Source organism: Peromyscus leucopus, chromosome 7 (genome assembly GCF_004664715.2).
Source record: "Peromyscus leucopus breed LL Stock chromosome 7, UCI_PerLeu_2.1, whole genome shotgun sequence".
In the NCBI taxonomy this organism is placed as follows: Eukaryota; Metazoa; Chordata; class Mammalia; order Rodentia; family Cricetidae; genus Peromyscus; species Peromyscus leucopus.
Genome location: NC_051069.1, coordinates 9,162,661 through 9,185,608, shown reverse-complemented (window position 1 = coordinate 9,185,608; position 22,948 = coordinate 9,162,661). Strand labels below are relative to the sequence as shown.

The 22,948-nt window shown below is 54.0% G+C and overlaps 1 protein-coding gene across 1 annotated transcript in view; it reads right to left on the bottom strand.

Moving 5' to 3' along the window:
* Smad3 (SMAD family member 3) overlaps positions 1–22,948 on the bottom strand; it is a 111,665-nt gene continuing 88,717 nt past the window's right edge. The window contains exons 2-9 of the mRNA XM_028866958.2: positions 19,171–19,364; positions 18,917–19,048; positions 17,628–17,702; positions 15,119–15,169; positions 5,221–5,433; positions 4,334–4,471; positions 2,232–2,376; positions 1–130 (exon numbers count right to left, since the gene is read on the bottom strand). Of these exons, the coding sequence (XP_028722791.1) occupies positions 7–130; positions 2,232–2,376; positions 4,334–4,471; positions 5,221–5,433; positions 15,119–15,169; positions 17,628–17,702; positions 18,917–19,048; positions 19,171–19,364 (1,072 nt within the window). The 3' untranslated portion in view covers positions 1–6. The remainder of the gene's footprint in view (positions 131–2,231; positions 2,377–4,333; positions 4,472–5,220; positions 5,434–15,118; positions 15,170–17,627; positions 17,703–18,916; positions 19,049–19,170; positions 19,365–22,948) is intronic.

The following is a 22,948-nucleotide window of genomic DNA, read 5'->3' as shown; positions in this document are numbered from 1 at the left end:
GTATCTCTAAGACACACTGGAGCAGCGGATGCTTGGAGAGCCCATCTGCGTGAGGACCTTGTCAAGCCACTGCAAAGGCCCGTTCAGGTGCAGCTCGATCCAGCACGGGGTACTGGTCACTGTCTGTCTCCTGCAGAAAGAGGGAAGGGGTGGGAGACTTGAAAACGTCTACAAGAACACACATGTACGTCAGAACACCACTCTCTGCCACCTCAGGCCAGAGATCTCTTCATGTTAGACACCGCCTAGAGATGTACCGGTAACGGGGCCCAACCTTGGCCACACTCTGCCAACCAAGGAGAGCTTTGAGTAAGTCAGGGCCTGCTGGAGGGAGCAGACCTCACAGTTAAAGAAGGTCAGTTACCAGGGACTGTGTGACAAGCTCCCATGTATGCCCTCCTGCCTGAATGAAGGTCTCCCTGGCACCCAGCTATGCCACTGGGTAGGTACCTCAGCCCTCTCCAGATCTGGGCCAGCCCCACAGTTAGCATGGCCTGTCTGTCTGATGGAGGGTGTTTCTACAAAGCACTGACAGAGCCCACATGCTTCAGGTCCCAGTGTGCTGCTATAATCCCATCTACAGCTTATTTTGGAAAATCTTACCAGCAGAGCTAGCTGGGGAACAATTACTGGAAAAACCAAGGCACACCACACATTTCTTTTCCTCCAAAGCACTGTCTAAATTCAGACTACTTGGTGACGCAGCTTGCAGGCAAGCTCCCAGAAGCCTCCAGTGAGCAAAGGCTATCTGCTGTGGCGACATGCGGGTGCCAGCTGGAGGCCAGGCCTGGGCCTGGGCCCACTTACAGCTGCCTTAGAAAACCAGCCTGATACCTTACTCTGTTTGGCCCACAATGCAGGAGGGCATGGCTGTTCTGGGAAGGGGCCGCACCCGCCACTAGGCTGCTGTGCCACGCTGCCAGGCGGCAGTGACGCAGCGAGCTGTGGAGGACGGGGTGTGCTGGCAGGGTGTCCTGCATGGGGCTACAGTGCCTCAGATGTGTTGACTTCTGCCAGCACACCCAGGACCATGATCCTGAGGGTCACCCTCCTTGATCAGCATGTGCTTTGCCTCAATAGTTAAGGAGGTTCACACCCAGCCGGGGCGGGCGGGGGGCCTCCCAGTTCTCTTCCTTTAGTGATTTTGCACTCGGGAGAGTTAATTTTCTAACCTTTCATTCCTTAAATGTTCTAAATCCTGACTAAAAGGTTGCCTAGGCATTTCTCCAGCCAGCCCTTTGGGCCGGGTCATCACAACATGGCTGGAAGTTCTTCCGCAGTCTGACCATTTGGGCTGCTTGTTTGGTCGCCCTCCCTGGACTTCAGATTAAAGGGCCCAAAGTGCTTTGCTTCCCTGGCACCTCGAGGCATCCACGAGAGAACAGCAGCTCTGAGATCTAAATGGAGAAGTTGGATTTTGCAGACCTCCGTCCTCTGCTGAGAATCCGACTTTCCATAAGTCAGGCTCATCGGGATTTCATTACAAATGGTGGCCCAGAGCCAACATTGAAATGGGTTTGGCTAGGGTGCAGAGTGACTGCAAAACAAAACTGATTCCAAACATCTGGAAAAATGAAGAGAAGGGGCGGGCGGGGAACTCGCAAGGCGCTGGCTGCCGCTCGTGTGGGTACCTCTGTGTCTGTCTGCTCCGGGGGCTGGGGAGGAGGTATGGCACACAGGGGCATGTGGCCCTGCCTCCCAAAACGCTCCTGTCCGCTATGGGGAAAGGAGACTAGATTCTCATTAAACCAAGTCTAGACGGTCTGAGGGCCTCAACCGAGCAGCCCAGGTAGGCCTGGCTGTTACCGGTGCCATGTTTAAAGTGCTAACTGGAATCCTTTTTAAAAAGTAAATAAGCCATCCTTTATAAACACTCAACTCTCCTTTGTTGAGTTTAACAGTGATGGAGCCGGTAGGAGTGTCGGGGAGACAGTCACCCCGAGTCTGTCCCCAGAGACACTGAACCCACAGCAGAAGCCAGGACAGAACGTGTCTTTTCCACTTGACTTCGTGTATGTTCTTTTCTCTTGAAGGCTTTAGCTCCCACATCTCTGTAAGAATAACGCCCACATCCTCACACTGGGCCTGGAAATACTGACCGAGCCTGAACTGCTGAGCACCAGGCAAGGGCAATGCCACCGTACCTGGACTCCTCGATCCCTTGAGGCCCTAGGCTGGTCGAGTAGAGTCAGCTCCTCCCCACCACCCGCTAAAAGCAGCTTAGCACTGACCTGTACTCGGCTCCCCAGCCTTTGACGAAGCTCATGCGGATGGTGCACATTCGCGTCAGCTGGTAGACGGCCTCGAAGCCCTGGTTGACAGACTGAGCCAGGAGAGCAGCAAATTCCTGGTTGTTGAAGATCTTCAGGTTGCAGCCTGCCGACCACAGAGAGTCAGATAAAGCCGTCCTGGAACCACCCAAATGGCTTAATTCACATGCCTCAGGTGGCACGCGGTGCTTCCACTCAGTTGGTCACCTGCTCTGGGCTTGTCACCATCAAGGACGGGCCTTCTCCATTCTCACACCTGATCTGTACACACCCTAGCGGGGAGATGCATGTGCAAGGGGCACTAAAGGCTGGCCTGCAGGTGCCGCCGCCACCTGTGGGGATGCCAGCTGTGGGAATGCCAGATGCTAAGAAGGAAGCCTGGAAGTGGGCTTGGGTGACCCAGTCTGCAGAGACTGAGGCAGGACCCTAGGGTTCAGAGAGGCAAAGGACCTGAGAGGCTATCAGTGCCTTGTGGTATGGTAGCCACGGGGGGGGGGGGGGGGTGCTCCTTCATTGGTACAGCAGCAGCAGGGCATGAGGCCCTCTGACAGGGATGGATGCTTGCTACAGTCAAAAGCACTCTCCACCTGGCTCCTCTGACGGTCCTGCCTCATGCTAGGGCTGAGGAAGAGAGCTGGGTCACATGGTGACCTCTCAATTCAAGCTCAGGCCAAGGTGACATCAACAACAGTGTACCTAAGTCAACTAAAGACAGGCACAAATAACACTGAAAATAAACTTTGTGTGAAGTCCTACTACCCAAGTGTCAGGAGAGCATGACACAGAAAATAAAGGCCAAAATCCATGCCCAGGAACCAGAGAACCAGCAGAGACCCTATCTGCTGTGTGACTCTGCTCTACCTCTCCCTGTGGCCCTGTCTCCTTTAAGGAGCAGGGAGCTGGGCTTGGTCATCCGGGTCCTGACCATCTCTATGCTGACAGGACACTACCAGAGACCGCTACCAGAGCAGGGAAGGCAGCAGGCTGGGAATGCTCCAGGGGAGGTGGATTGAACAAAGCAGAGTCCACATCCACTTGTGGCTCAGCCCCCCAGCTGAGCCAACAGACTGAACACCAGGCTCGTCAGCCAGCCTTGCGTGGCTCAGTCCCACCGTGCCGCCTTCCAGCTCTGGGACTTGGAGAGGTGGCTCCCTCTGAATTCTCTCCCCAGCCTTTCTGAGAGCCACGGGGGGTTGCTAGAGAGGAAGAGGGAGCTCAGAGATGTGAATGTGCTTTGTAAAGGAAACCACAGCAGCTGCCAAAGCAGAACTCCACTCCTGGCTGAAATCTTCTGCGTTCTTTCGTTCACCCTGCTGCCCACGGCCCACCAGTGCTATGTGAGGAGCACAGAGCTTTGGCTTTCTGCCTTGGAGGGGTCCAGCCTGGAAGTTCTTGGGGTCCAGGAGGTATCCTCATAAAACCCTCAGCTCCCCAGACTAAAGCCCAGACTTTCTCACTTCATCCAAGGCCCAGGCCCAGGATGCCTTTGAAACCTCTCTCTGACTTTTGCATGGCACCTCCAGCCAGTGTGCCACCCTGCATGTCTTCTATACCCTGTAACAGTGCCCTTCCTGTCACGGGCCGTCATACACGACACTCCACCATCTCCTGGCACCGCACGTCTCCTCCAGGATGCCCTCCCTGATCATCCCACAGGTAGGTAGATGCCCTTTCTCCCTATCAGCTGCTTGCCGGGGCCTTGGAGGCGTCACACTCCTCTGTGTTCATCTTGAACACTTCAGGTCTGTGTAGCTGTGAGCACAGGATACCCCTGGCCACCTCCTCATCCTGCTCTACTTCCTGTCTGTCACAGACCCCGAATACTCTCATGTTTGGAAGAATGAGTGAAGGAAAGGCGCCACCACGCACCCCTGGGTGAGGGAGGGTACCCTGGGTTAGAGACTTGTTCGCCGGTACCTCTGTTCTCGTGAGCTTCAGTGGCACAAGAGGATAGACAGGTACAGAGCGTCAACAATGAAACACCAGTATGGAGGAAAGGCAAGAAAGCCTTCCCAGGCATGCCTCAGGGCCCATGGCCCCAGGGCAGGACTTGAGGGGCTCACCTGGGGGGATCTTGCAGACCGTGGCAGGGTGCCAGCCATAGCGCTGGTTGCAGTTGGGTGACTGAACAAAGATAGCACTGTCGCTGAGGCACTCGGCGAAGACCTCCCCTCCGATGTAGTAGAGCCGCACGCCTCTCCCTAGGGAAGTCAGGAGACCCCGGGTCAGAGACCAACCCACAGGGCAACAGGCTAGCCGGGGAACGGCACCGGACAGGGGCAGTGGCCCCTCCAAAGGAGAGGAGGCCAGAGCCCAGCCCGGGCCAAGCGGGAGAATGGTGGGCAGCTATGCGTTCCTAAAGCAGTTGAAAGAGTTGACACAGGAGGGAGCCTGTACCCAGCCCCCGGCCTGAGCTCCTGGCTGGAGGAGAGCGGTCATAACCTACCTTAGCGGCGGCGACTGCAACAGTGCCTGGTGAGGGACAGCTGCTGCCAGCCCACTGCCCCAGTTCCCCCTCCCCACACAAGGCACAGGAGCCCCTTGGTGAAGCCAGGGTGCTACTGGGGCATCAGCCCTCTCTGGCCCCTTGCCAAAGGGACCTCCCTTCACAAGGTTTCCTAGTGCAACCCTTGCTTTCCCTTCAGCACCTAAATCTACTCCAGATGGACAGAAATTAATTTTCAATTGGCCCGGCACTCCAGCGGTTATGTAAACATGGGGCTCTGCCCAGTGGGGATGTCCCATTGTGCCTAGGAGAGACCCAGAGTGCAAGAAAATAGCTCGACTTGAAGACCGAAGTCGTGGGAAGGACCAGGTGACGTATCTACACACTGCCTGTCCAGACCCCTACTTCTGCCCTACCCCACACTCCCACCTTCCTCTCTCTCATCTGGGGGTTGTCTCAGTGCCCCTGGGGGAGGGCAGCAGTGGGTGTTGGGGGGTCCATTACCAATGTGCCGCCTCGTAAGTTCCACAGCTGCATTCCGATTGACATTAGACAGCAGGCCCAGGCAGAAGCGCTCGGAGTTGGAGGGATCAGTGAAGCCATCCACCGTCATGGACGGCTGTGAGGCATGGAATGTCTCCCCAACTCGCTGGTTCAGCTCGTAGTAGGAGATGGAGCACCAGAAGGCTGGCTCACAGTAGGTCACTGGCTGTAGGTCTGCAGAGAGAGGAAACATGCCAGGTCAGTGGGCACCCATGGGAGCTCTGAAAGACACCCCCCCCCCTGCCCAGTTTCCATTGCACAAGCCCTTCAGGGTTCCAGGGAGTGAGATCCTCAGAGTCTGAGGGAGACCCTGCCAGCCTCTAAGAGAAGCAACGCTTGAGTCCATTTCTTTTGGGCCCACACATACCCTGCTCCCTAGGGTCTAGCCTTCCTGTGAACAGAAGTAGCCTTCGGAGAGAGGCTAGCCCAAACATGAAATGGGTCAGGACCAGCTAGCACCATGACCAGCACTATGAGTAGCCCTAAGTACGCTCTGGATGTGGCATGGGGCCATACCATCTACAAAGTCACCCCCCAGCCTCATCTGAGATCCTCAAAGGAGCCCACGTCAATCTCTGCCTCCCAAAGGGCTTTTATTTGGGTGCCATTTGGCCTGAGGCGCAGCAATCTGTTCATCTGTCATGACATGGCCACAGTGGCCTCGTGAGTTCAGCAGTACCTCATGTGTGAACATGCAGACCAGGAATCAGGACAGGACTGACCATGTATCTCACAACAGAAACCATGGCCCATCTTTACGTAGTTGCCAGCTGTAGGGACAATAGGACACAAAGCAACTCTGAGGTTTTCTGTGGTTGTACCACCGTGACTAGGAGCTCCTCAGGGCAGACTAGCCACATGAGGGCCAATGCTCTCCCAGGACAGCTGGGGACTGCTTGAAAAGGAGTTCTCTCACATGGCCCAGCCTTCCACTTCCATGTGCTGGAGTTAAACTCCATGTGGAGTTAAAACAGGCCTGCCCTAACCTGCGCACCTCTACAGCATCCCCTTGGATGCAGCATCCCCTGAGCAGGCTGGGTTCTGGTATCCCCTCCCTCATAATCCCACAGCCTCCTACAGGACTTCATACACCTAGCACCACCTCCAGATGCCCCTCCCCATTGGAGCTGGCCTGCTGGCCTTGGGGAGGAGCTTCAAGCCCACCTCCTGCTCACTGTCACCACCCATCTCAGACCTACACTCTTACCCTAGAATACTCTCAAGTATCGTGCAGCCTCCTGGTGATTTGGTGTATCTGTGTGGCGTGTGGCTGGTATCTGTAAGTGTCCTGACTATCATCCAAATTGGCTATGAGGTCCCAGAGTCCCCTCTCCTTCCATGCATGGGGCTCTGATAAGGGAACAGGGATGGCTCAGCACTGGCCTGAGAATCCTGTTTGCTGTCCACCAGACCACTCTTAGAGACACTCAGTATCTCTTGAGTGTCCGAGACAAAGAGGGCAGCAGACGCTGTATTACCCACAGGGAAGGGCCTACGTGGCCCCTGGTGACACCGTGGCCCCAATCTCTTGCAGTCCAAGCAAATGGTCCTTGTAAGAGTAAAGCAGGGACACAGCCCCCATCTTTACACAGTACATACTGCCAGAGCCAGCCCCAGGTCCGGACACCCTAAGCTAGGGCAAATGACTGCTTGGGAGAAGGGGGTTCCAGATATTATGGGATGGACAAATGCATCCTCAGCTTCCACCCACTGGAGACTAGTAGAATATATCTACCTCATCCTCCCAAGTACTGACAATAAAAATCATTCCTAGACACTGCCAGATGTGTTCCAGGGGTTGGAAGTACTCCCCACTGGAGGCCATTGCCGTTTATGTCGAACCAGATCACAGAGTAATTCATTCATGCTCCCTGTGTCAACCTCTACATCGCCCCTGCCCATGTGTGGCATCCTCTAGGCCACTGGCGCTACCGGTGGATTCCCTGGGCTAGCCCCAGTAAGATGTGGGCCTGCAGTGAGCAGGATATGGTACCAACAGGGATGATAACCTTGACTATGAACTTGGGAACACCCTGATCCTGTCTTGACCTTCCAGATGCAGAAAGGCAAAGCTCCCTCCCCTCCTCCTCACAGTTGAGCAAGAGGCCAAGGGGATGGAGGCAGAGGATGAAAGCTACTGTGCACGGAAGGGAAATCAGGAGACAGGAGCAGCTGTGGCCTGTGCCCCTGGCTCCTGAGCTTGGACTGAGCACATCAGCCACGTCCGGTCCTGGCTTGGCTCCCTGCTTCCACATTCCAATGAGATAAGCTAGATTCTAAACAATTTGGCCACTAGAATGTGAGCTATGCTGCCTTGGACAATTTGTTTAAAAAAAAAAAAAAAAAAAAAAAAAAAAAAGCCCAGTGCTAGTCAAGGTTTAAAATGGTCAGGTGACCCATCGGTGCTGCCAGCTGCTACTGCCCAGGTACAGCCTCTACCTACCTTGAAGTGTGTCCCTGGGGACATGGCCTTCTACTCTGGTCTGTTTCCTTATCTGTGTCAAGACTGGTTCTAGAAGATAGCTAAAGCTGGGCATCTTGGTCACCGAGTTTCTGCCGTGTTTCAACCTAAAGAGGCAGCCTTGGCTGATGCGAGTCACCCCTGGCTTCCTCAGTAATGTGTGTAACAAAGTCCTCACCCTAAATTTCAAAGTCCTGTCGAGCATTTCGTGGGCCTAACCCAGGCACAGGAGTTAGTGTCAAGGTTCCCAGGGAAACAGACACCACCAACCCCCGAAAAGGCTAGCACACCACCCAAGGTGTCTGTCAGACCTGGAAAAGCAGTCTTCTGGGGGAAGGGTGAGCTTCCCTGGGAGGGGTAGAAGGCTTTTCAGGCAGATCTGTACCCTCCCCCAAACACCTCTGGGACACCGCCCCCAGGCACCCTGGGCAGCACAGTACGAGACCGGACTCCGATGGACATGCCATGGGGCCTCACAGCAGCTCTGTCATGGCACCAGGGAATAACTCAAAGGCTGCCACTTCGAAGGGTACCTGTCCTCTCTGGCTCAGAAACAGGACTGACTAGGGTAGCCCACTCCATGGCTTTTAATTCTCCGCAAGTCTGTGCCTTTGGGTTTCCTCTCTCCTCCCTCCCTCCCTCCCTCCCTCCCTCCCCACTATCAGCCCTGGCTCTTCCTTCAGGCACTTTAGCGGCAGCAGGTGCAGAACAAAAAGTATAGTTACTGTTTCTTCCTGCAGTGGTAGCCCTCCACCCCCCCCCCATACCCAAATCTTTCCTAGCAAAAGTCAGAGCACTGGAGAGAAAAGAGCGATCGCTGGTGTAAGTGTGTGATCGCGGCTGGTGTTTAAGTGTGTGATCGCGGCTGGTGTAAGTGTGTGATCGCCGCTGGTCTAAGTGTGTGATCGGGGCTGGTGTAAGTGTGTGATCGCGGCTGGTGTAAGTGTGTAATCGCTGCTGGTGTAAGTGTGTAATCGCCGCTGGTGTGTGTGATCGCAGCTGGTGTAAGTGTGTGATCGCGGCTGGTGTTAAGTGTGTGATCGCGGCTGGTGTAAGTGTGTAATCGCCGCTGGTGTGTGTGATCGCAGTTGGTGTAAGTGTGTGATCGCGGCTGGTGTAAGTGTGTGATCGCGGCTGGTGTAAGTGTGTGATCGCGGCTGGTGTAAGTGTGTGATCGCCGCTGGTGTAAGTGTGTGATCGCGGCTGGTGTAAGTGTGTGATCGCCGCTGGTGTAAGTGTGTGATCGCCGCTGGTGTAAGTGTGTGATCGCCGCTGCTGACAGCACCCGGCTGAACTCTGAGTTTCCTAGAAGATCAAACAAAAAGGGAACACAGTTGTTAAGGTTCGGACCTGAGATGTACCCCCACAGGCTCATGCAATTGAATACCTGGTCCCTAGCTGGTGGCGCTGTTTGAAGAGGTTATGAAACCTTTGTCACACAGGGCCAAGCTGGCAGAGGTAAGGCCCTGAGGGTTACAGCCTGCCCTGAGCTCTGGTTCCATGCTCTGCTTCTGGATCTACCAAGGTTTGAACAAACTGTGCTCCAAGATCCAGCCAACGTGGGCTTAGCTGCTCCCAGCCACCACGCCATTCCCCCTGAGTGAGCATATCCCAGGTTCCAGAGTTTCCCAACAAGTGCAGAAGGAGTTTACATAGGGCCCTGAAGACCTGCTGTTCAAAAGCCCCTCTGGCAGCAAGACCGCAGGAGACTGGCTGATACCCCACGGATGATGCCCCAAGGAACACGGGTTTGCTCAGCCAGACCACGGCTTCCACACACCTGGGATCTTAGAAAAGACCTTGCCTCCACACAGCCCAGCTCCCACCAGCCTGCCCAATCCCTGCTAATCTCTTCCCAGAGCAGAGGTGTTGGAGACACGAAACCTCCACACTAGCCATCAGGGCCCCCACCTCCACCAGCATGGTGTCAGCCAGGTTTCTCAACTGGCATGGGGCACTCAATTCTCCGCTGGCCCCTGGCCAGCCTAACACATTGGCTGGCTTCAGTTCTGAGCCCCGTTCCAAGCTGGCACAGGATCTCTGTTTTGTTTAAGGAAAAGAAAACAGAATAAAACCCAGAAGGCGACACTCGGATTAAGGGGTGCCTATTAAAAACATGTGCAAAAGATTCCAGTCAGCAGAAGCAGAGCGGGGGAGAGGGGCACGTCAACTTTCTCCCAAACGGAGGCAGGCGATGGGCAAAGGTCTACGTAGTGGGTACCACAGGACTTGAGGTCAAAGCAGAGGTGGCCTGGCTAGTCTGGGCCCTCCCCACGTGGAGGATAACTCTGCCTCCGTCTTGAAGAGTCCATCCTCCAACTCCACAGCCCTTGTGGCCATCTCTGTCTTAGTTTGCTTTCACTGGAGTGCCCTTCCCATCTACATGACCCTGACCTGCAAGGCCCAGTACAGGTGACATGAGACTTCCCTTCGTGCAACGTAATTCATGCCCCGCCACCTGGGCACCTTCTCCTGCTAGAAGGGTTGGCGCTCTGTGGCCCCAGCACCTGGGTCCTAATTCCAGCCTGCCTGAGGTTGAGGCAGAGAGCTAGGACATACCAAGGAAAGCGTGTAAACTGCTCTGACCTCCGACCAGTTTACCGAATTAGGAAAACAGCGGGGGGCTCAAAACCAGACCCCTGTGGCAGCTGACTCCTGCCATCAAGTTACTCGTGTGTGTGTGTGTGTGTGTGTGTGTGTGTGTGTGTGTGTGTGTGTGTGTGTGTGTGTGTTGCTTGTGCTCAGGACAACCTCAGGTGTCCGTCTCCACCTTCCACCTTGCTTGAGACAGGGTCTCCTGCTCAGCCGGTCCCTGAGCTTCCAGGGAGTCTCCTCTCCGGTCCCTGCCTCCCATCTTTGCTGTAGGAGCGCAGGGATCACAGACACATGCTACCACATCCAGCTTTATGTGGGTTCTTGGGGTCTGAACTTACGGCCTCAGGCTTGCCCAGCTGTGCGTAGTAAGCCACTAACCTAAGCCCCTGCCTGTGTTTTCCTAAGCCTGCCGAAAGCTGCAGCTACAGACGACCTTTAAAAAGTACCCTGCCTGGCAGCATGGACTCAGCTGGCTTCTCTTCATTCTGGGGGGTGGGGACGTATGAGGGGGGATTGCTCCCGCCACCCAGCCCCATCCTATCCCGGCAGAGGAAGCCTCGCCCTGCCATAGGCACTGCAGGAAGCCATGACCACAATAGGCTCCAGCTCTCTGCTGCCCCAGGGTTCTTACAAGGACCTCAGTTTCCTCAGCCCAGGCACACCCTTCATGTGTCACCGTGAAGCAGGGAACAACTTACTCACCAGAGGGACTCCACTGTCACCTTCCCTAACCTGCCGCTTCCTTTGCCTGTTTTCCTCAGTCTTCCTGACTTAGACTCTTAGGAAATTTCAGGTGACCCACCCAGCATGATGTGTCGGAGCAGAAACAGGCCCAGCTCACACCCTCCCCGCTCTACAAAACAAAGGGCCCAGGGGTTCCCCAGGGCGAGCCTCCCAGCACCATGGCCCGCTGGCGCTCAGTCATGCCTTTGGGTCTGTCACTCAGGTCACTGAACTGCTGATTTAGAGAAGAGGCTTCACTGTGGCAGGAAGCTGTCCCCAGACCTGAGCTGGGGCCTCAGTGGGGAAGAAAATGAAAGGCATAACCGGATGCTGTACACTTTCTCTTTGCATAAGAATTTCATAACGAGATCTTTAAAAGACATACCTGTACTCTTGAGATAGCCCCATCTTTCTCTAGAAAGCACTGTGCTGGCTAGAGTTACGTCAGCTTGACACAAGCTATAGTCATCTGAGAGAAGAGAACCTCGACTGAGAAAATGTCTCCATACGATCAGGCTGTGAGCAAGCCTGGAGAGCATCTTCTTTATTAGTGATTGATGGGAGAGGGCCCAGCCTTTGTGGGTGGGGCCATCATTGAGCTGGTGGTCCTGGGTTCTCTACGAAAGCAGGCTAAGCAAGCCATGAGGAGCAAACCAAGTAAGCAACACTTTGCCAGGGCCTCTGCATCAGCTCCTGCCTCCAGGATCCTGCCCTGTTTGAGTTCCTGTCCTGTCTTCCCCAAATGATGGACTATGATGTGGAAGTGTAAGCAGAATAAACCCTTTTTTCCCCAACTTGCCTTTTGGTCATGGTGTTTCATCACAGCAACAGCAACCCTGACTAAGACAAGCACTCTTCAGCGTTCTTATCTCCACCCTGCAGTTTGGGGAACCTCGTCACCAAGCACAAAGGCTGTTGCTGTTTGCTACCTCAACATCCCCCTTCTGCTTGCCCTTCAGCCCACGGCTGCTCTCTCCTGCACCACACACGCCTCTGCCTGCTCTGGGAAGGCTGTCTCAAACTCCGGATGGCACCCCTCAGCTCTTCTAACGTCTCCTCTGCTGTCACTGACCTTCACAGCCTCTATCTTCTGGCCACTGCGCCCTTGACCCTATCCTCCACCTGGCTTCAGGCCTTTGCCTTCTGTCCCCGGTGTCCCCTCCTGCCTGTGTCTCTGGCTCCCTCCTGAGCCAGGCCCCTCTCTCTACCCAATCCACCTACTCCCGTGCCAGCCACGCCTTCAGTGGTCGTTCTTGAATGGACTTGCTGGAATGGTCAGTGGGTAAGGGAGAGAGGTGCCAGCGCCATCTCTGTGGGAAGAACTGGAGATGGACAGGACTCTTTGCCATAGGCTTCTTGCTGTGCTGCCCACCCTAGGACTTGGGGGGGGGGGTGTCGGGCCCTCACATAGGCACTGTGTGCTCTGTAACAATGCCCTGGACCAACAGTAAACATGAAACAACAGTTGCCGCTCTGTGCCTTGGGCCCCAGCCTCCCTGGCATCCCAGGGGAGGTTTCAAGGCAGAGCAACCTCTGCCGGTTCTGTCTAGGCCCGTCACACCTCATCACAGCCGGCCTCCTTACGGCCCCAGTCCTGTGCACACAGGCCCACAGCCACTCCTTGAAATGCTCTTTCCCATCTCTCCAGCGCGTTCCCCTGCTTCCCTCAGGATGGCCACCAGCTACTTGGGTTTCTTTCTGGTTTTCCTCCAGTACCTGCTCATCAAATTTATACTCTATCTAGTGGCCAGATCACCTCTAGGACGCTGCCATCAGGACCTCACCGTAGTCCTCCAGCACGCCGGCAACCTCCGGCTGGGGGGACTGGAGTGAGGTGGCATCCGGGACTCGGCCGCACCTTGCCCCTGCCCTTCCTGCCAGCTGAGGACCACACTGCTGGCTTCCTGGGAGCACGCCTGCCCTTCCATCTGCCATGTTCCTCATCTCCTCCTACCTCCCGACGTCCACCTGGCCTTCAAGGTCCCACTTAACACGTTTGCTGAGTCTGGCCAGCCCACTGCATATGGCTTCCTCTTGGGCATACACAGCCCATCCTCTATGCCTGCTCCCTCAGAGCCACAGGTCAATACAGATGTGATCAGATTATGAAGGTCTAAGTATTCTTCCCAGCATGGCTCTAGACCAATGGTTCTCAACCTGTGGGTCTCAATCCCTTGGGGGGCGGGGGAATGTCAAACGACCTTTTCACAGGGGTCACCTAAGACCATCGGGTAAACACAAATATTTACATTATGATTCACAACAGTAGCAAAATTATAAAGTAGCAACAAAAAAGAACTTTATGGTTAGGGGTCACCACAACATGAGGAACTGTCCTACAGGGTCACAGCATTAGAAATGTTGATAACTACTGTGCTCTAGACCCGGGCATCTATACACGATACGGACTGAGGAAGCCAAAAACCAAAGCCAGTTTCTCTGTCTGACGGCCGTGCGGCTGAGAGGATACAGGCTCTCCTGACCCGTGACATGAAAAGTTACCACGCTTCTGCCCATGGTTACAATGAAGACCGGCCCTCGGAGTGCCCTGAAGAGGCCCCAGGAGACACTCATCCTGTCACCCTGCTCTTCGCTCATCTCCTCCCAGCCGTCAGCCCAGGGCTAAGGTTTGAACACGGGAGGGATCCTAAGTCAGAAAAGTCTGGCCCAAGGCTGCTGCCCACTTCAGACTGGCCTGTGACCTTGGTGGCTTTCACAGTGGCACCTGCCTGGACACAGCAGGGTGAAATGGCCCCGAAAATAAATCTAAAGCAGCTCACTCCCAAAGCTGGAAGCTCAGAATCGGCCTTTAATGGCTTCGAGCCTCAGTTTGTTTTCAAGAACTCAGTCCCTGCGCTATCGGAAATATGACCTTCCCTCAGCCAAGCCCCTCCATGTTATGCTACAAAATTTAAGCTGTATCTCAATGTCATGTTTGGCTCCTCCCACATGCCGGCACGTTTCAAAGGCTCTTCACACATTTCCCAATATTCCAAATGATGAGTTTTATCTGATACTCTCTGCCAAGGTCTTCAAACAAGTGGGCACAACAGCCTGTCCTATGTACTGTGTTCCCAAGTGTTTCACCATGATCAACGGCTCTCGCTGAGCCACAGAGCAAGTGCCAGCCTTAACCCCACCCCCGCCCCAATGACCCCAAACTTCAGACCAGAATATCAAAAGCTACCTTTGATTTAAAAAACAAAACAAAACAAAACAAAACAAAAAACAAAAAAAAAACCACGGACATCTCATCTGTTTTGAGCCGTTCTGCCATTTCTAGCCCCAAGGACTCCTGCAAAGCCTCCCTCTCCCACGCTGATGGGATGCTGCCAGGCTGGCAGGGTGACCCTCAGAATGCTGACCTGCAGACCAACAGCTGCATGTTGTTGTGGGAACAGTGGGGTCAGCTGATAGAAACATCTTGAGATAATACAGTGATAACCAAGACATCTAAATGGAGAAACACACTGTCAGAGTAACAGATGCAGAGAACGGGAAAGGCAGACGGGCCATGGTTTCTGTGGTACGGCACACGTGTACACGCCGCCCCACAAACACCAGACAGACCATGATAAAACAGCTGCACGCTGGGCAGTGTGATCGTGGGCACGCTGCTCTCTCCCCAAATTCCTTATATGTTGCTGCTTTAATAACAAGTCATTATGAGATGATATACTCAGCTGCAATCCCAACGTGTGTCTGAAACAAGCTTCTGGGAGCCGGGGGCTGAGTCTGGGCAGCTGCCTGTGGCTTTGCCCTAAGCCACACACATGTGTTTGGCTGACGGAGGCTCCTGTCTCCTAGGCCTGAGGTCTGGGAGATTTCGTTCACTCACGTCTGAACACTGCCCAGGGGAAACACGAACCCCAGCAAAGACTGTCTTTCCTGACGCCACTGATCTCAGGTTTCCCTGTTCTGAGGTGACCCCAGGTTCACCGTAACCAGAAACCCACGGGTCACACTGGGCTGGTGGTGAAGGAGGGGGCAGGGCTCCCCTCCACTGTCCCTTCCCATGAGGCCATCAGCTGAGCAAGAGCCAGGAGTGGGGTGGTCCCCACCTTACCGATGAATACTCACCCAAGTTATTGTGTGCTGGGGACATCGGATTCGGGGATAGGTTTGGAGAGCCTGCAAGGTGAGACACAGTTTAAGGTATTGTTGGAGTCCTCTACAATCAAGACAGGGTCACTCACCATGCCATAAGGAAGTCCTGGACCACGCCTTGAGTGCCAGGAGTAGCCCAGCCTTGGCCTGGCTTCATGAACTCCCCCACTACTCATCTAGGCATGTCGCCCTATCTGTGGGATGGATGGATGGAGCAGCTAGCCTTAGAGGGCCCCTCCAGCACCTTATGAACCCAAGCAAGGCTCCAGCACAGGCCATGGCAGGCTCAGCTAGGCCAGCTCACACACCTGCCCTCAGGAGGGGCTGATTATTCCTGAGGGAATAAAAGGATAAGGAAACATATTCCCGTACTGCACAGCCCTGTGCTGTGGAGAGGGGACGGACCTCCCTCCCTCCCTCCCACACTGCCCAACTCACAGTCTAGCTCTAAGGTACCTGGAGTCTCAGGAAACTCACAGAAATCCTGCGACTCAGCAACCGGCTTGATGCTTTGTGCAAGGCAGGAGACGGCATGGGAAGTCTAATTCTACCTAATCCATACTCTGATCTTCTATCTATCCCTGGCTACCAAGAAAAATCGTGTGCGTGTCCACACACACACACACACACACACACACACACACACACACACACACCAGTCTTCAAAGAAGGCCAGTGGCTGCCTTTCCCGAGGCCCCCATCCTGCCCTCCTTTGTTCCCATGTGCTTTGGAGTGCAGTTATTTATTTATGAATGTCTTGCAGTCTGGCCCCGCCCCCTGACATCCACCAGACCTTGAGGCTGAGCCCTGAAGCTGCCTTGAGCTGCCCTGGGGGCTCTTTTATTTCACCCCAAGAGAGCCCTGAACTCTGAGAGGGTGAAGGCTGGGTCACAGGCTTCCCCTTCTCCCCTGTGGCAGTACCTGACCCAGTGGAGATAAGGAACAATTCTGGAGGCCACAAAAGGACTTGGACAGCTTGCTACATATCAGCCATGACTTTGGCTGTGGTTTTGCTAAAAATATATGACATTACTGGGCCTTAATTTCTCCCCTGGTATGAAGTAGGGAATAATGATCAATTGACCTATATAAATGAAATAAGATGGTTACATTTAAAAAAAAAAAAAAAGTTAATGCCAGGATTGGCCTACAGGAAACCTTCAACAATCGTTTCCTATTTTGTGGTAGCCCAAACCAGGAAGGTCTAAGGTTATCCTGAAAGAGCACGTGCTGCCAGGGAAGACCTGAGGCTGCCTTGGGTGACCATCAGACCAGAGACACCTCCCCACCTCACCTGGTAGGTAGGGAAGGCAAGCCCATTAGCAACTGGACTAGGAGCCCAAATGGGCTACTTGGAGGAAAACCAAAGAACAAAGAGAGACCTTCACCCATCCATGCCTAGGTCAGCTGGGTACACAAACCCTGGCCCCACAGAGCTCTGCAGGGAGAGAGAGATACAGGAGAGACACAGGATAACGGGTGGGAGAGAAAATGAAGGGAGAGAGCAGGCTGGAGCCAGTGAAAGCACGCATGCCTAGACCTCCCCACAGCCAGGACACTCTGATTATGCTTGTTCAAAACAGTCATTCCACACACAGGGGGGTGGGGGGTGGGGGCGAAAGCTGACGGGAAGCCCCACAGCTGGAGGGAGGCTGCCTAGCTGGCTCACTTCCCATGCCAGCACTCCGCAGCTGCAAGGGTGCAGCAGTGGCCACTTGGCACTGAGCACAGAAAGGTCTTCCGTGCACTCCAGCTGGGTCCATGCTGCCAGCCACATGCCTGGATGGGTGTGTTTTGGGGGTGTGCTTGACCTAAATGCACAACACACCCCCCACATGTGTTTCCACCGCACATGGGATCCCTTTCCACCCTTCTGTGGGTTATGTAACCTCTCGCGGTCTGTGCGTGAGGCAGCCCGCCATCGTGGGAATGGAACATCTGCTGGGCCCCTTTCTCCCTCCTCACCCTCCACACAATGCGGAACAGGTCCTGTGTGGCAGCCGGGGCTCTGTTCAAGAAGCTGCTGGTTTGGAACCAAGTGGGTCCCACAGCATATGACACAGGGAACATCTGGGAACGTAACAGGAGAAAACCAGGCCCAGGCCCTCCCAGCAGGGGCACGCTGATCACATGTGTGGCCACTACATTTGGGGAAAAAAGGAAGTCGCTTCTAGTGTCTTCGCTGGTCACCAGAAAAGGCTGTTCCTCCACGCAGATTTTGCTCCCTGCTCTCCTGCACTGTGTCGGGTGTGGGAACCCACCTTCTACCCTCTGCCAGCACCTCACCCAGCTGGCCCTAACACCTCAACATCTGGGACAGGCTACAATGTCAGTAAAACACCCCTGTGTCCCTATGACACAGGGTCTCTCCCACCAGTGACGTCCGACACACAAGGGCTGCTCTACAGACACTAGGCAGACAGGACAGCGGGGAGGCGGAAGGACGGGCGGACAAGTCGGCAGGCATGCCCACACTACTGACCTGCGTCCATGCTGTGGTTCATCTGGTGGTCACTGGCTTCTCCATCTTCGCTCAGGTAGCCAGGGGGTGGGGTTTCTGGGGATCAGAAGGCAGGCAGTTCCATTAAAAGGAATGCGAGGCCTGGCCCTGGCACTCCAATATACCACGTCACCACTGAGTACAGGGTGCCTAGAGGAAAGCTAAGCCTCAAGGGAAGGTGTCCGCTGCTCCTGGACTCTGCCATGCTCAGGCCTGTCCAGCGCTGCCCTCTGGCTCCCAACCTGGATCCTTACACACTGACTCCCAAATCTGAAATGCCTTGCTCTAGGACCACAGCTTAGCTGGCCTGTCCCCATCCTTCAAGGTCAGGCTAAGAAGGGGAGGCTTTGGGACATGCCTGCTTTACCATCTCCGTCTCCTGAGGAGCTGTGGCCTTGAGCCTGTCCCTGTGCAGATCGGCTGCTCCTGTGACTGTTGTCTCTAGGGGATGTGGCTGAACTCCCCAGGAAGTTCGCCGTTCAGTGGTGGCACCATCAGTGATCTGTTTCTCGGAACTCTACCTCACCTTCCCACCCTGCCTTAGCCCTCCAAGGCCTGCCATCTGACAGGGAGTAGACAGCTCCCCCCCCCCCCCAGAGACCAGCATTACCTGAGAAGCCAGACAGCTGGCCTCTGCGTGCATGCATTCTGACCCAAGACACGGGCCACGGCTAACCTCAGCCCAGTAAACCAACCCAGAGAGCGAAAGCCACATCCAAATTAGAACGCTCTAAAAGGAACACGGCTGGATCACTGCCCCAAAAGCAAAAGTTGCCCTGACTGGCCCTAGCGTGGCCAAGCACAGCTTCCCTGGATGCCCAGAGTGCCTGGCAGTGATTCACACATTATTTGCATGTAAATGAGGGTCTTCTAGAAGTACTGGCACCATGACAGTGAAGCACATTCTCTCCACTCTGCCCAGTCCAAAGCTCGGGGTACTTACAGGGCCCTCTGCAGTCTCACCCCACACTCTGCAGCCCCTACCCTTCAGGGACCCTGCCTGTGTGCCAGTCTTATGGGTTGGGAGGGAGAGCAGAGACACAGTGTTGCTATTTCCGCTTTCAAAATAAATGACGGCACTGCAGAAGGGTCACAGGGTCCTCCGTGCCAAGAAAAACATCGTTAGGGGAGCCTGGGCCACCAATTGTCCCGGCTGGGATGCGGTTCAGAATCAGGGCCCGAGAGCCTGCTGTACGCACCATGCTGTGGAGAGGATGGGAAAACGGCACCACCCCTGCCTCCTGGCTGCCTATACTGCCACCCATGCCTACCTGGAATATTGCTTTGGGGCTCAATGCCAGCGGGGAAGTTAGTGTTCTCAGGGATGGAATGGCTGTAGTCATCCAGCGGGGGGAACTCGGCCGGGATCTCGGTGTGGCGTGGTACCAACACTGGAGGTAGAACTGTCCTCAGGGGAGACACAACAGAGGCGGGTCAGTGCCAGGGCGCCGAAACCGCAGTCCCCAAGGCACCTTAGACCCTCCAGAGTTGGTAGGCGGGGGAGGGCAAGGCCACACACACATACCTGGTGTCTCTACTCTCTGATAGTGGTAAGGATTTACACACACTTCATCCTTCTTCATGTTGAAGGCGAACTCACACAGCTCCATGGCCCGTAACTCATGGTGACTGTGCAGGTCGGGCCATCGCCACAGGCGGCAGTAGATGACGTGGGGAAGCCCCTTCCGATGGGACACCTGCAGCCGGCCATCCAGTGACCTGTCGTGGCAAAGAAGGGACAGAAGGTGTCAGTGAAGTAGGTTTGGATTGCTGTCTCCCAAGTCCGGCCCCCAGCAGCTCCTGGGGAGTTCGAGTTTGCTGGCAGACACTTCCAAGTTCTTTCCTCCCCCAGACACAGGGGACCAGGAAATCAAAGCACCACTGCTAACTGTCCTTACTGGACATGGTCCCAGCTCCCCAAAGAAGTAAGGAGGCCCACCAAGGAGGGCCCAGGCTTCCCAGGCTGGAAGAAAGGACTTGCATCCAACAGACCCCAGAATTCTCACAGCAGCAGCTCTCAAGGAAGGGAACTTGCTTGAAATACACTCAAGCAGGTATACATGCTTCCAATCTTGCCCCTGTGGAGGCGGCCAATGAACAGGGTGGAGGCTAAGTCCAAGATGACAAGAAGACGCTAGAAGGCAGGCAGAGCTGATCTGACAGGGAGTCCGATTTTTCTCTAAACGCAGTAAATGGCCTCTGAGATGTTTACATGGGCTCTGTTCATGCACATGAGTGAAAAAGTCAAGTGCTGAGATCAGTCTGGCTACCTGTGGCCCACAGGTTGGGGCAAGGGGGGGGGGTGCTGAGTATAGAGTAACAGGGGCAGGACTGCCCCGCCACAAGACAGCTTGTCCCAGGAGCTCCAGGTTAGGGGCATGATGTTTCTAGAGGCTGGGTCAAGCTAGCAGAGAGCCATCACGAACTGTCTCTCTGTCCCTAGGGCACCTATAGGGCTGAATTCAACAGATTTTATAAGTGCTTTATAAGAGAGCGTCTGGCCAGATGTGCAACCAGAGCCAAAGAGGGTCCAACCAATCTCCAAGCCACTGGCCGGAATGGAGAGGGACGAAGGTCAACGCTGGGCTTGGTCACAGGGACTGACGGAGAGCTGCTGACTAAGGACGTGTGGAAGGATGTAATTACCTCCCTCCCATGAGGCCCAGACCCAGGAGCCCCACAGCTGAAAACAGTAATTACTGGGCCCAACAAGAGAGGACAGCCTGAGACTAGTCCTTGAGGCACAAAAGGAAGTCAGCCAGATGTGCGGTCTTAAGACCTGGAGATGTGGATCACGCTCCTGACTATGCAGCCCCGGGTACCAGGACCCTCAACTGCTGTGTCTGTAAGGTGGGGACAGTATCCCCCTTGCCTGATCTCTACTGGAAACCGCTTTACAAAGCACCAACCAATAGCGAGCATTCCTCTCTCTGTCACTGGTGACTGCAGTCATTCTCGAAGCCAGCCCTAGGCAAGGTGGCTGAGCTGCGGAACGAGAGAAAGAGAGAGTGGAAAGTGGAGACATAAAATCCTTCAGCTCACCCCACTTTCTTTCAAATCTACCGAATCCCCCAAAGATAAGGAGAGTGGCCACCCTGACTCTTCAGGGTATGACAGAAGCCCTCACACAAGGCTAGCTGGATGCTGAGGTCACCTCTCTGGTGGGAAGGAGGGGGACAGGAGAGGAGGAGTGGCCAGAGAAGGGCTATGCCAGCAGTAAGGAAGGACGGGCCGGAGAGGCCCACTGGCCGGTGGGAGGGCTATCTTCTTGCTTTAAGAGTAACAACGGGCGCTAGGAAGATGGTCATCCAGCAAAGTCCCTGTGTCACATTCCCCAGAGCTCACATGACAACAGCAGTCAAAGCTGTCTTCTGGCCTCCACACACACATACAAACATGTGCATAGGTACTGCACACATCAGCATACCTGCACACACAAACCCACACAAGTACATGCATATATGTATAGAAAAAGCAACAATATATTCCCAAAAAGCCAGAGTACTAGCCTCATCAAAGCCATGTGGCAATGTCCTCAAAACTGACCGGCATACCAACAGGATGCAACCAAGGCCATAAACAGTCATGTATACCTGAACACTGACTTTCAACAAAGGTCCAAAGACACACCAGCTGGGAAAGGTCGATCTTTCAACAGGTGGTGGTGGACCTACTGGAGATTCACACTAAGAAAAATGAACTTCAACCTCCACCTTACACCTCTGTAGGAATGGAGGGTCAAAGTACAAAACTCCCAACAACAAAAATGTCAAGTCTAGACAGCCAGGCGGTGGTGGTGGCGGCAACAGTGGTGGCAAGTGGTGATGGTGGCGCACGCCTTTAATCACAGCACTCAGGAGGCAGAGGCAGGTGGATCTCTGTGAGTTCAAGGCCAGCCTGGTTGACAGAGTAAGTTTCAGGACAGCCAGAGCTGTTACACAGTGAAACTCTGTCTTGAAAAAAATGAGTTCCAGGAAAGGTGCAAAGCTACACAGAGAAACCCTGTCTCGAAAAACCAAAAAAAAACCCCAACAACAACAAAAAAAAAAACAAAATGTCAAGACAAAACTTTGGAGGATCTCTGCGACTGAACAATGACTTCTCAGCTGCTACACCGAAAGCACAATCCATTAAAAATCAAAGTTGATCTACTGATCTATTGGAAATCAGGTAAAGACTCCTGATCTGTGTGGGACTTAAACAAAAATGAGAGGTGACATTGGCAAAGACTATACCTCACAGAGGTTGTTTCTAGGATAAAGAATGCCCCAAACAGCCCGATTTAAAATAACAGTGAATAATTTAAACAAACGCTATTTTAAAAACTTGAAGATGACAACAATGTTCTACTTCATTACTAATTAGAAAAGTATGGTGCACAGTGGATTCAAACTGTAACTTCGTAGCATGGATTCAAACTGTAACTTTGTAGAGTGGACTCAAACTGTAACTTCGTAGAGTGGCTTCAAACTGTAACTTTGTAGAGTGGATTCAAACTGTACAAAGGGCCTGGAGAGACGGCTCAGCAGTTAAGAGCTCTTGCCATTCTTGCAGAGGACCTGGGTTTGATTCCCAGCACCCACAAAGAGGTTCACAACCATCCATAATTCTAGTTCCAGAGGATCTTATGCCTTTTTGTTGGGCCATCAAGCACACCATGGAACATAGCCATGTGTGCAGGCAAAATACCCATACACATAAAATATAATGTAACTACATACAATGAGATGCCACCATACAACTATCGAAACAGCTGTAATTAAAAAGACTGTGTGTGCCATGCGCTGGCAATGGTGTGGAACAACTGGAACTCTTCCACATCACTCATAACAGTGGCGCAGTGGCTCTGGGAGACCGCTGGGGAGTTCCCTTAAAAGTCCAAAGTAGAAACCCTCAGTCACTGTGATTCAATAATCTGACAAAAACTGTGATGGCCTGTCTCAACTGTCGATTTGACAAATATAGAATCACCTGGGAGGTGGGTCTCTGTGTATGCCTGTGAAGGATTGTCCTGATTGGGGTCACTGCGATGGAAGGCCAACCCACTATGGGTAGCACCGTTCCCTGGGATGAGATCCTGGACGATTAAAAAGGAAAGTATGAACTTCCTGTGTCCGCACTGTGACCAGCTGCCTTGAGCACCTGCTGCCTTGACTTCCCGCCATGATGGGCTGCACCTCACTCCTGGTAGCAGCTTTTGTCTTAGGTAGCTGCTGTAATAAAGCACCCTGACAAAAGCAACCTGAGGAAGAAATAGCTTCTTTTGGCTTCCAGAGACCTACAACCCATCACTGCGGAGGAGA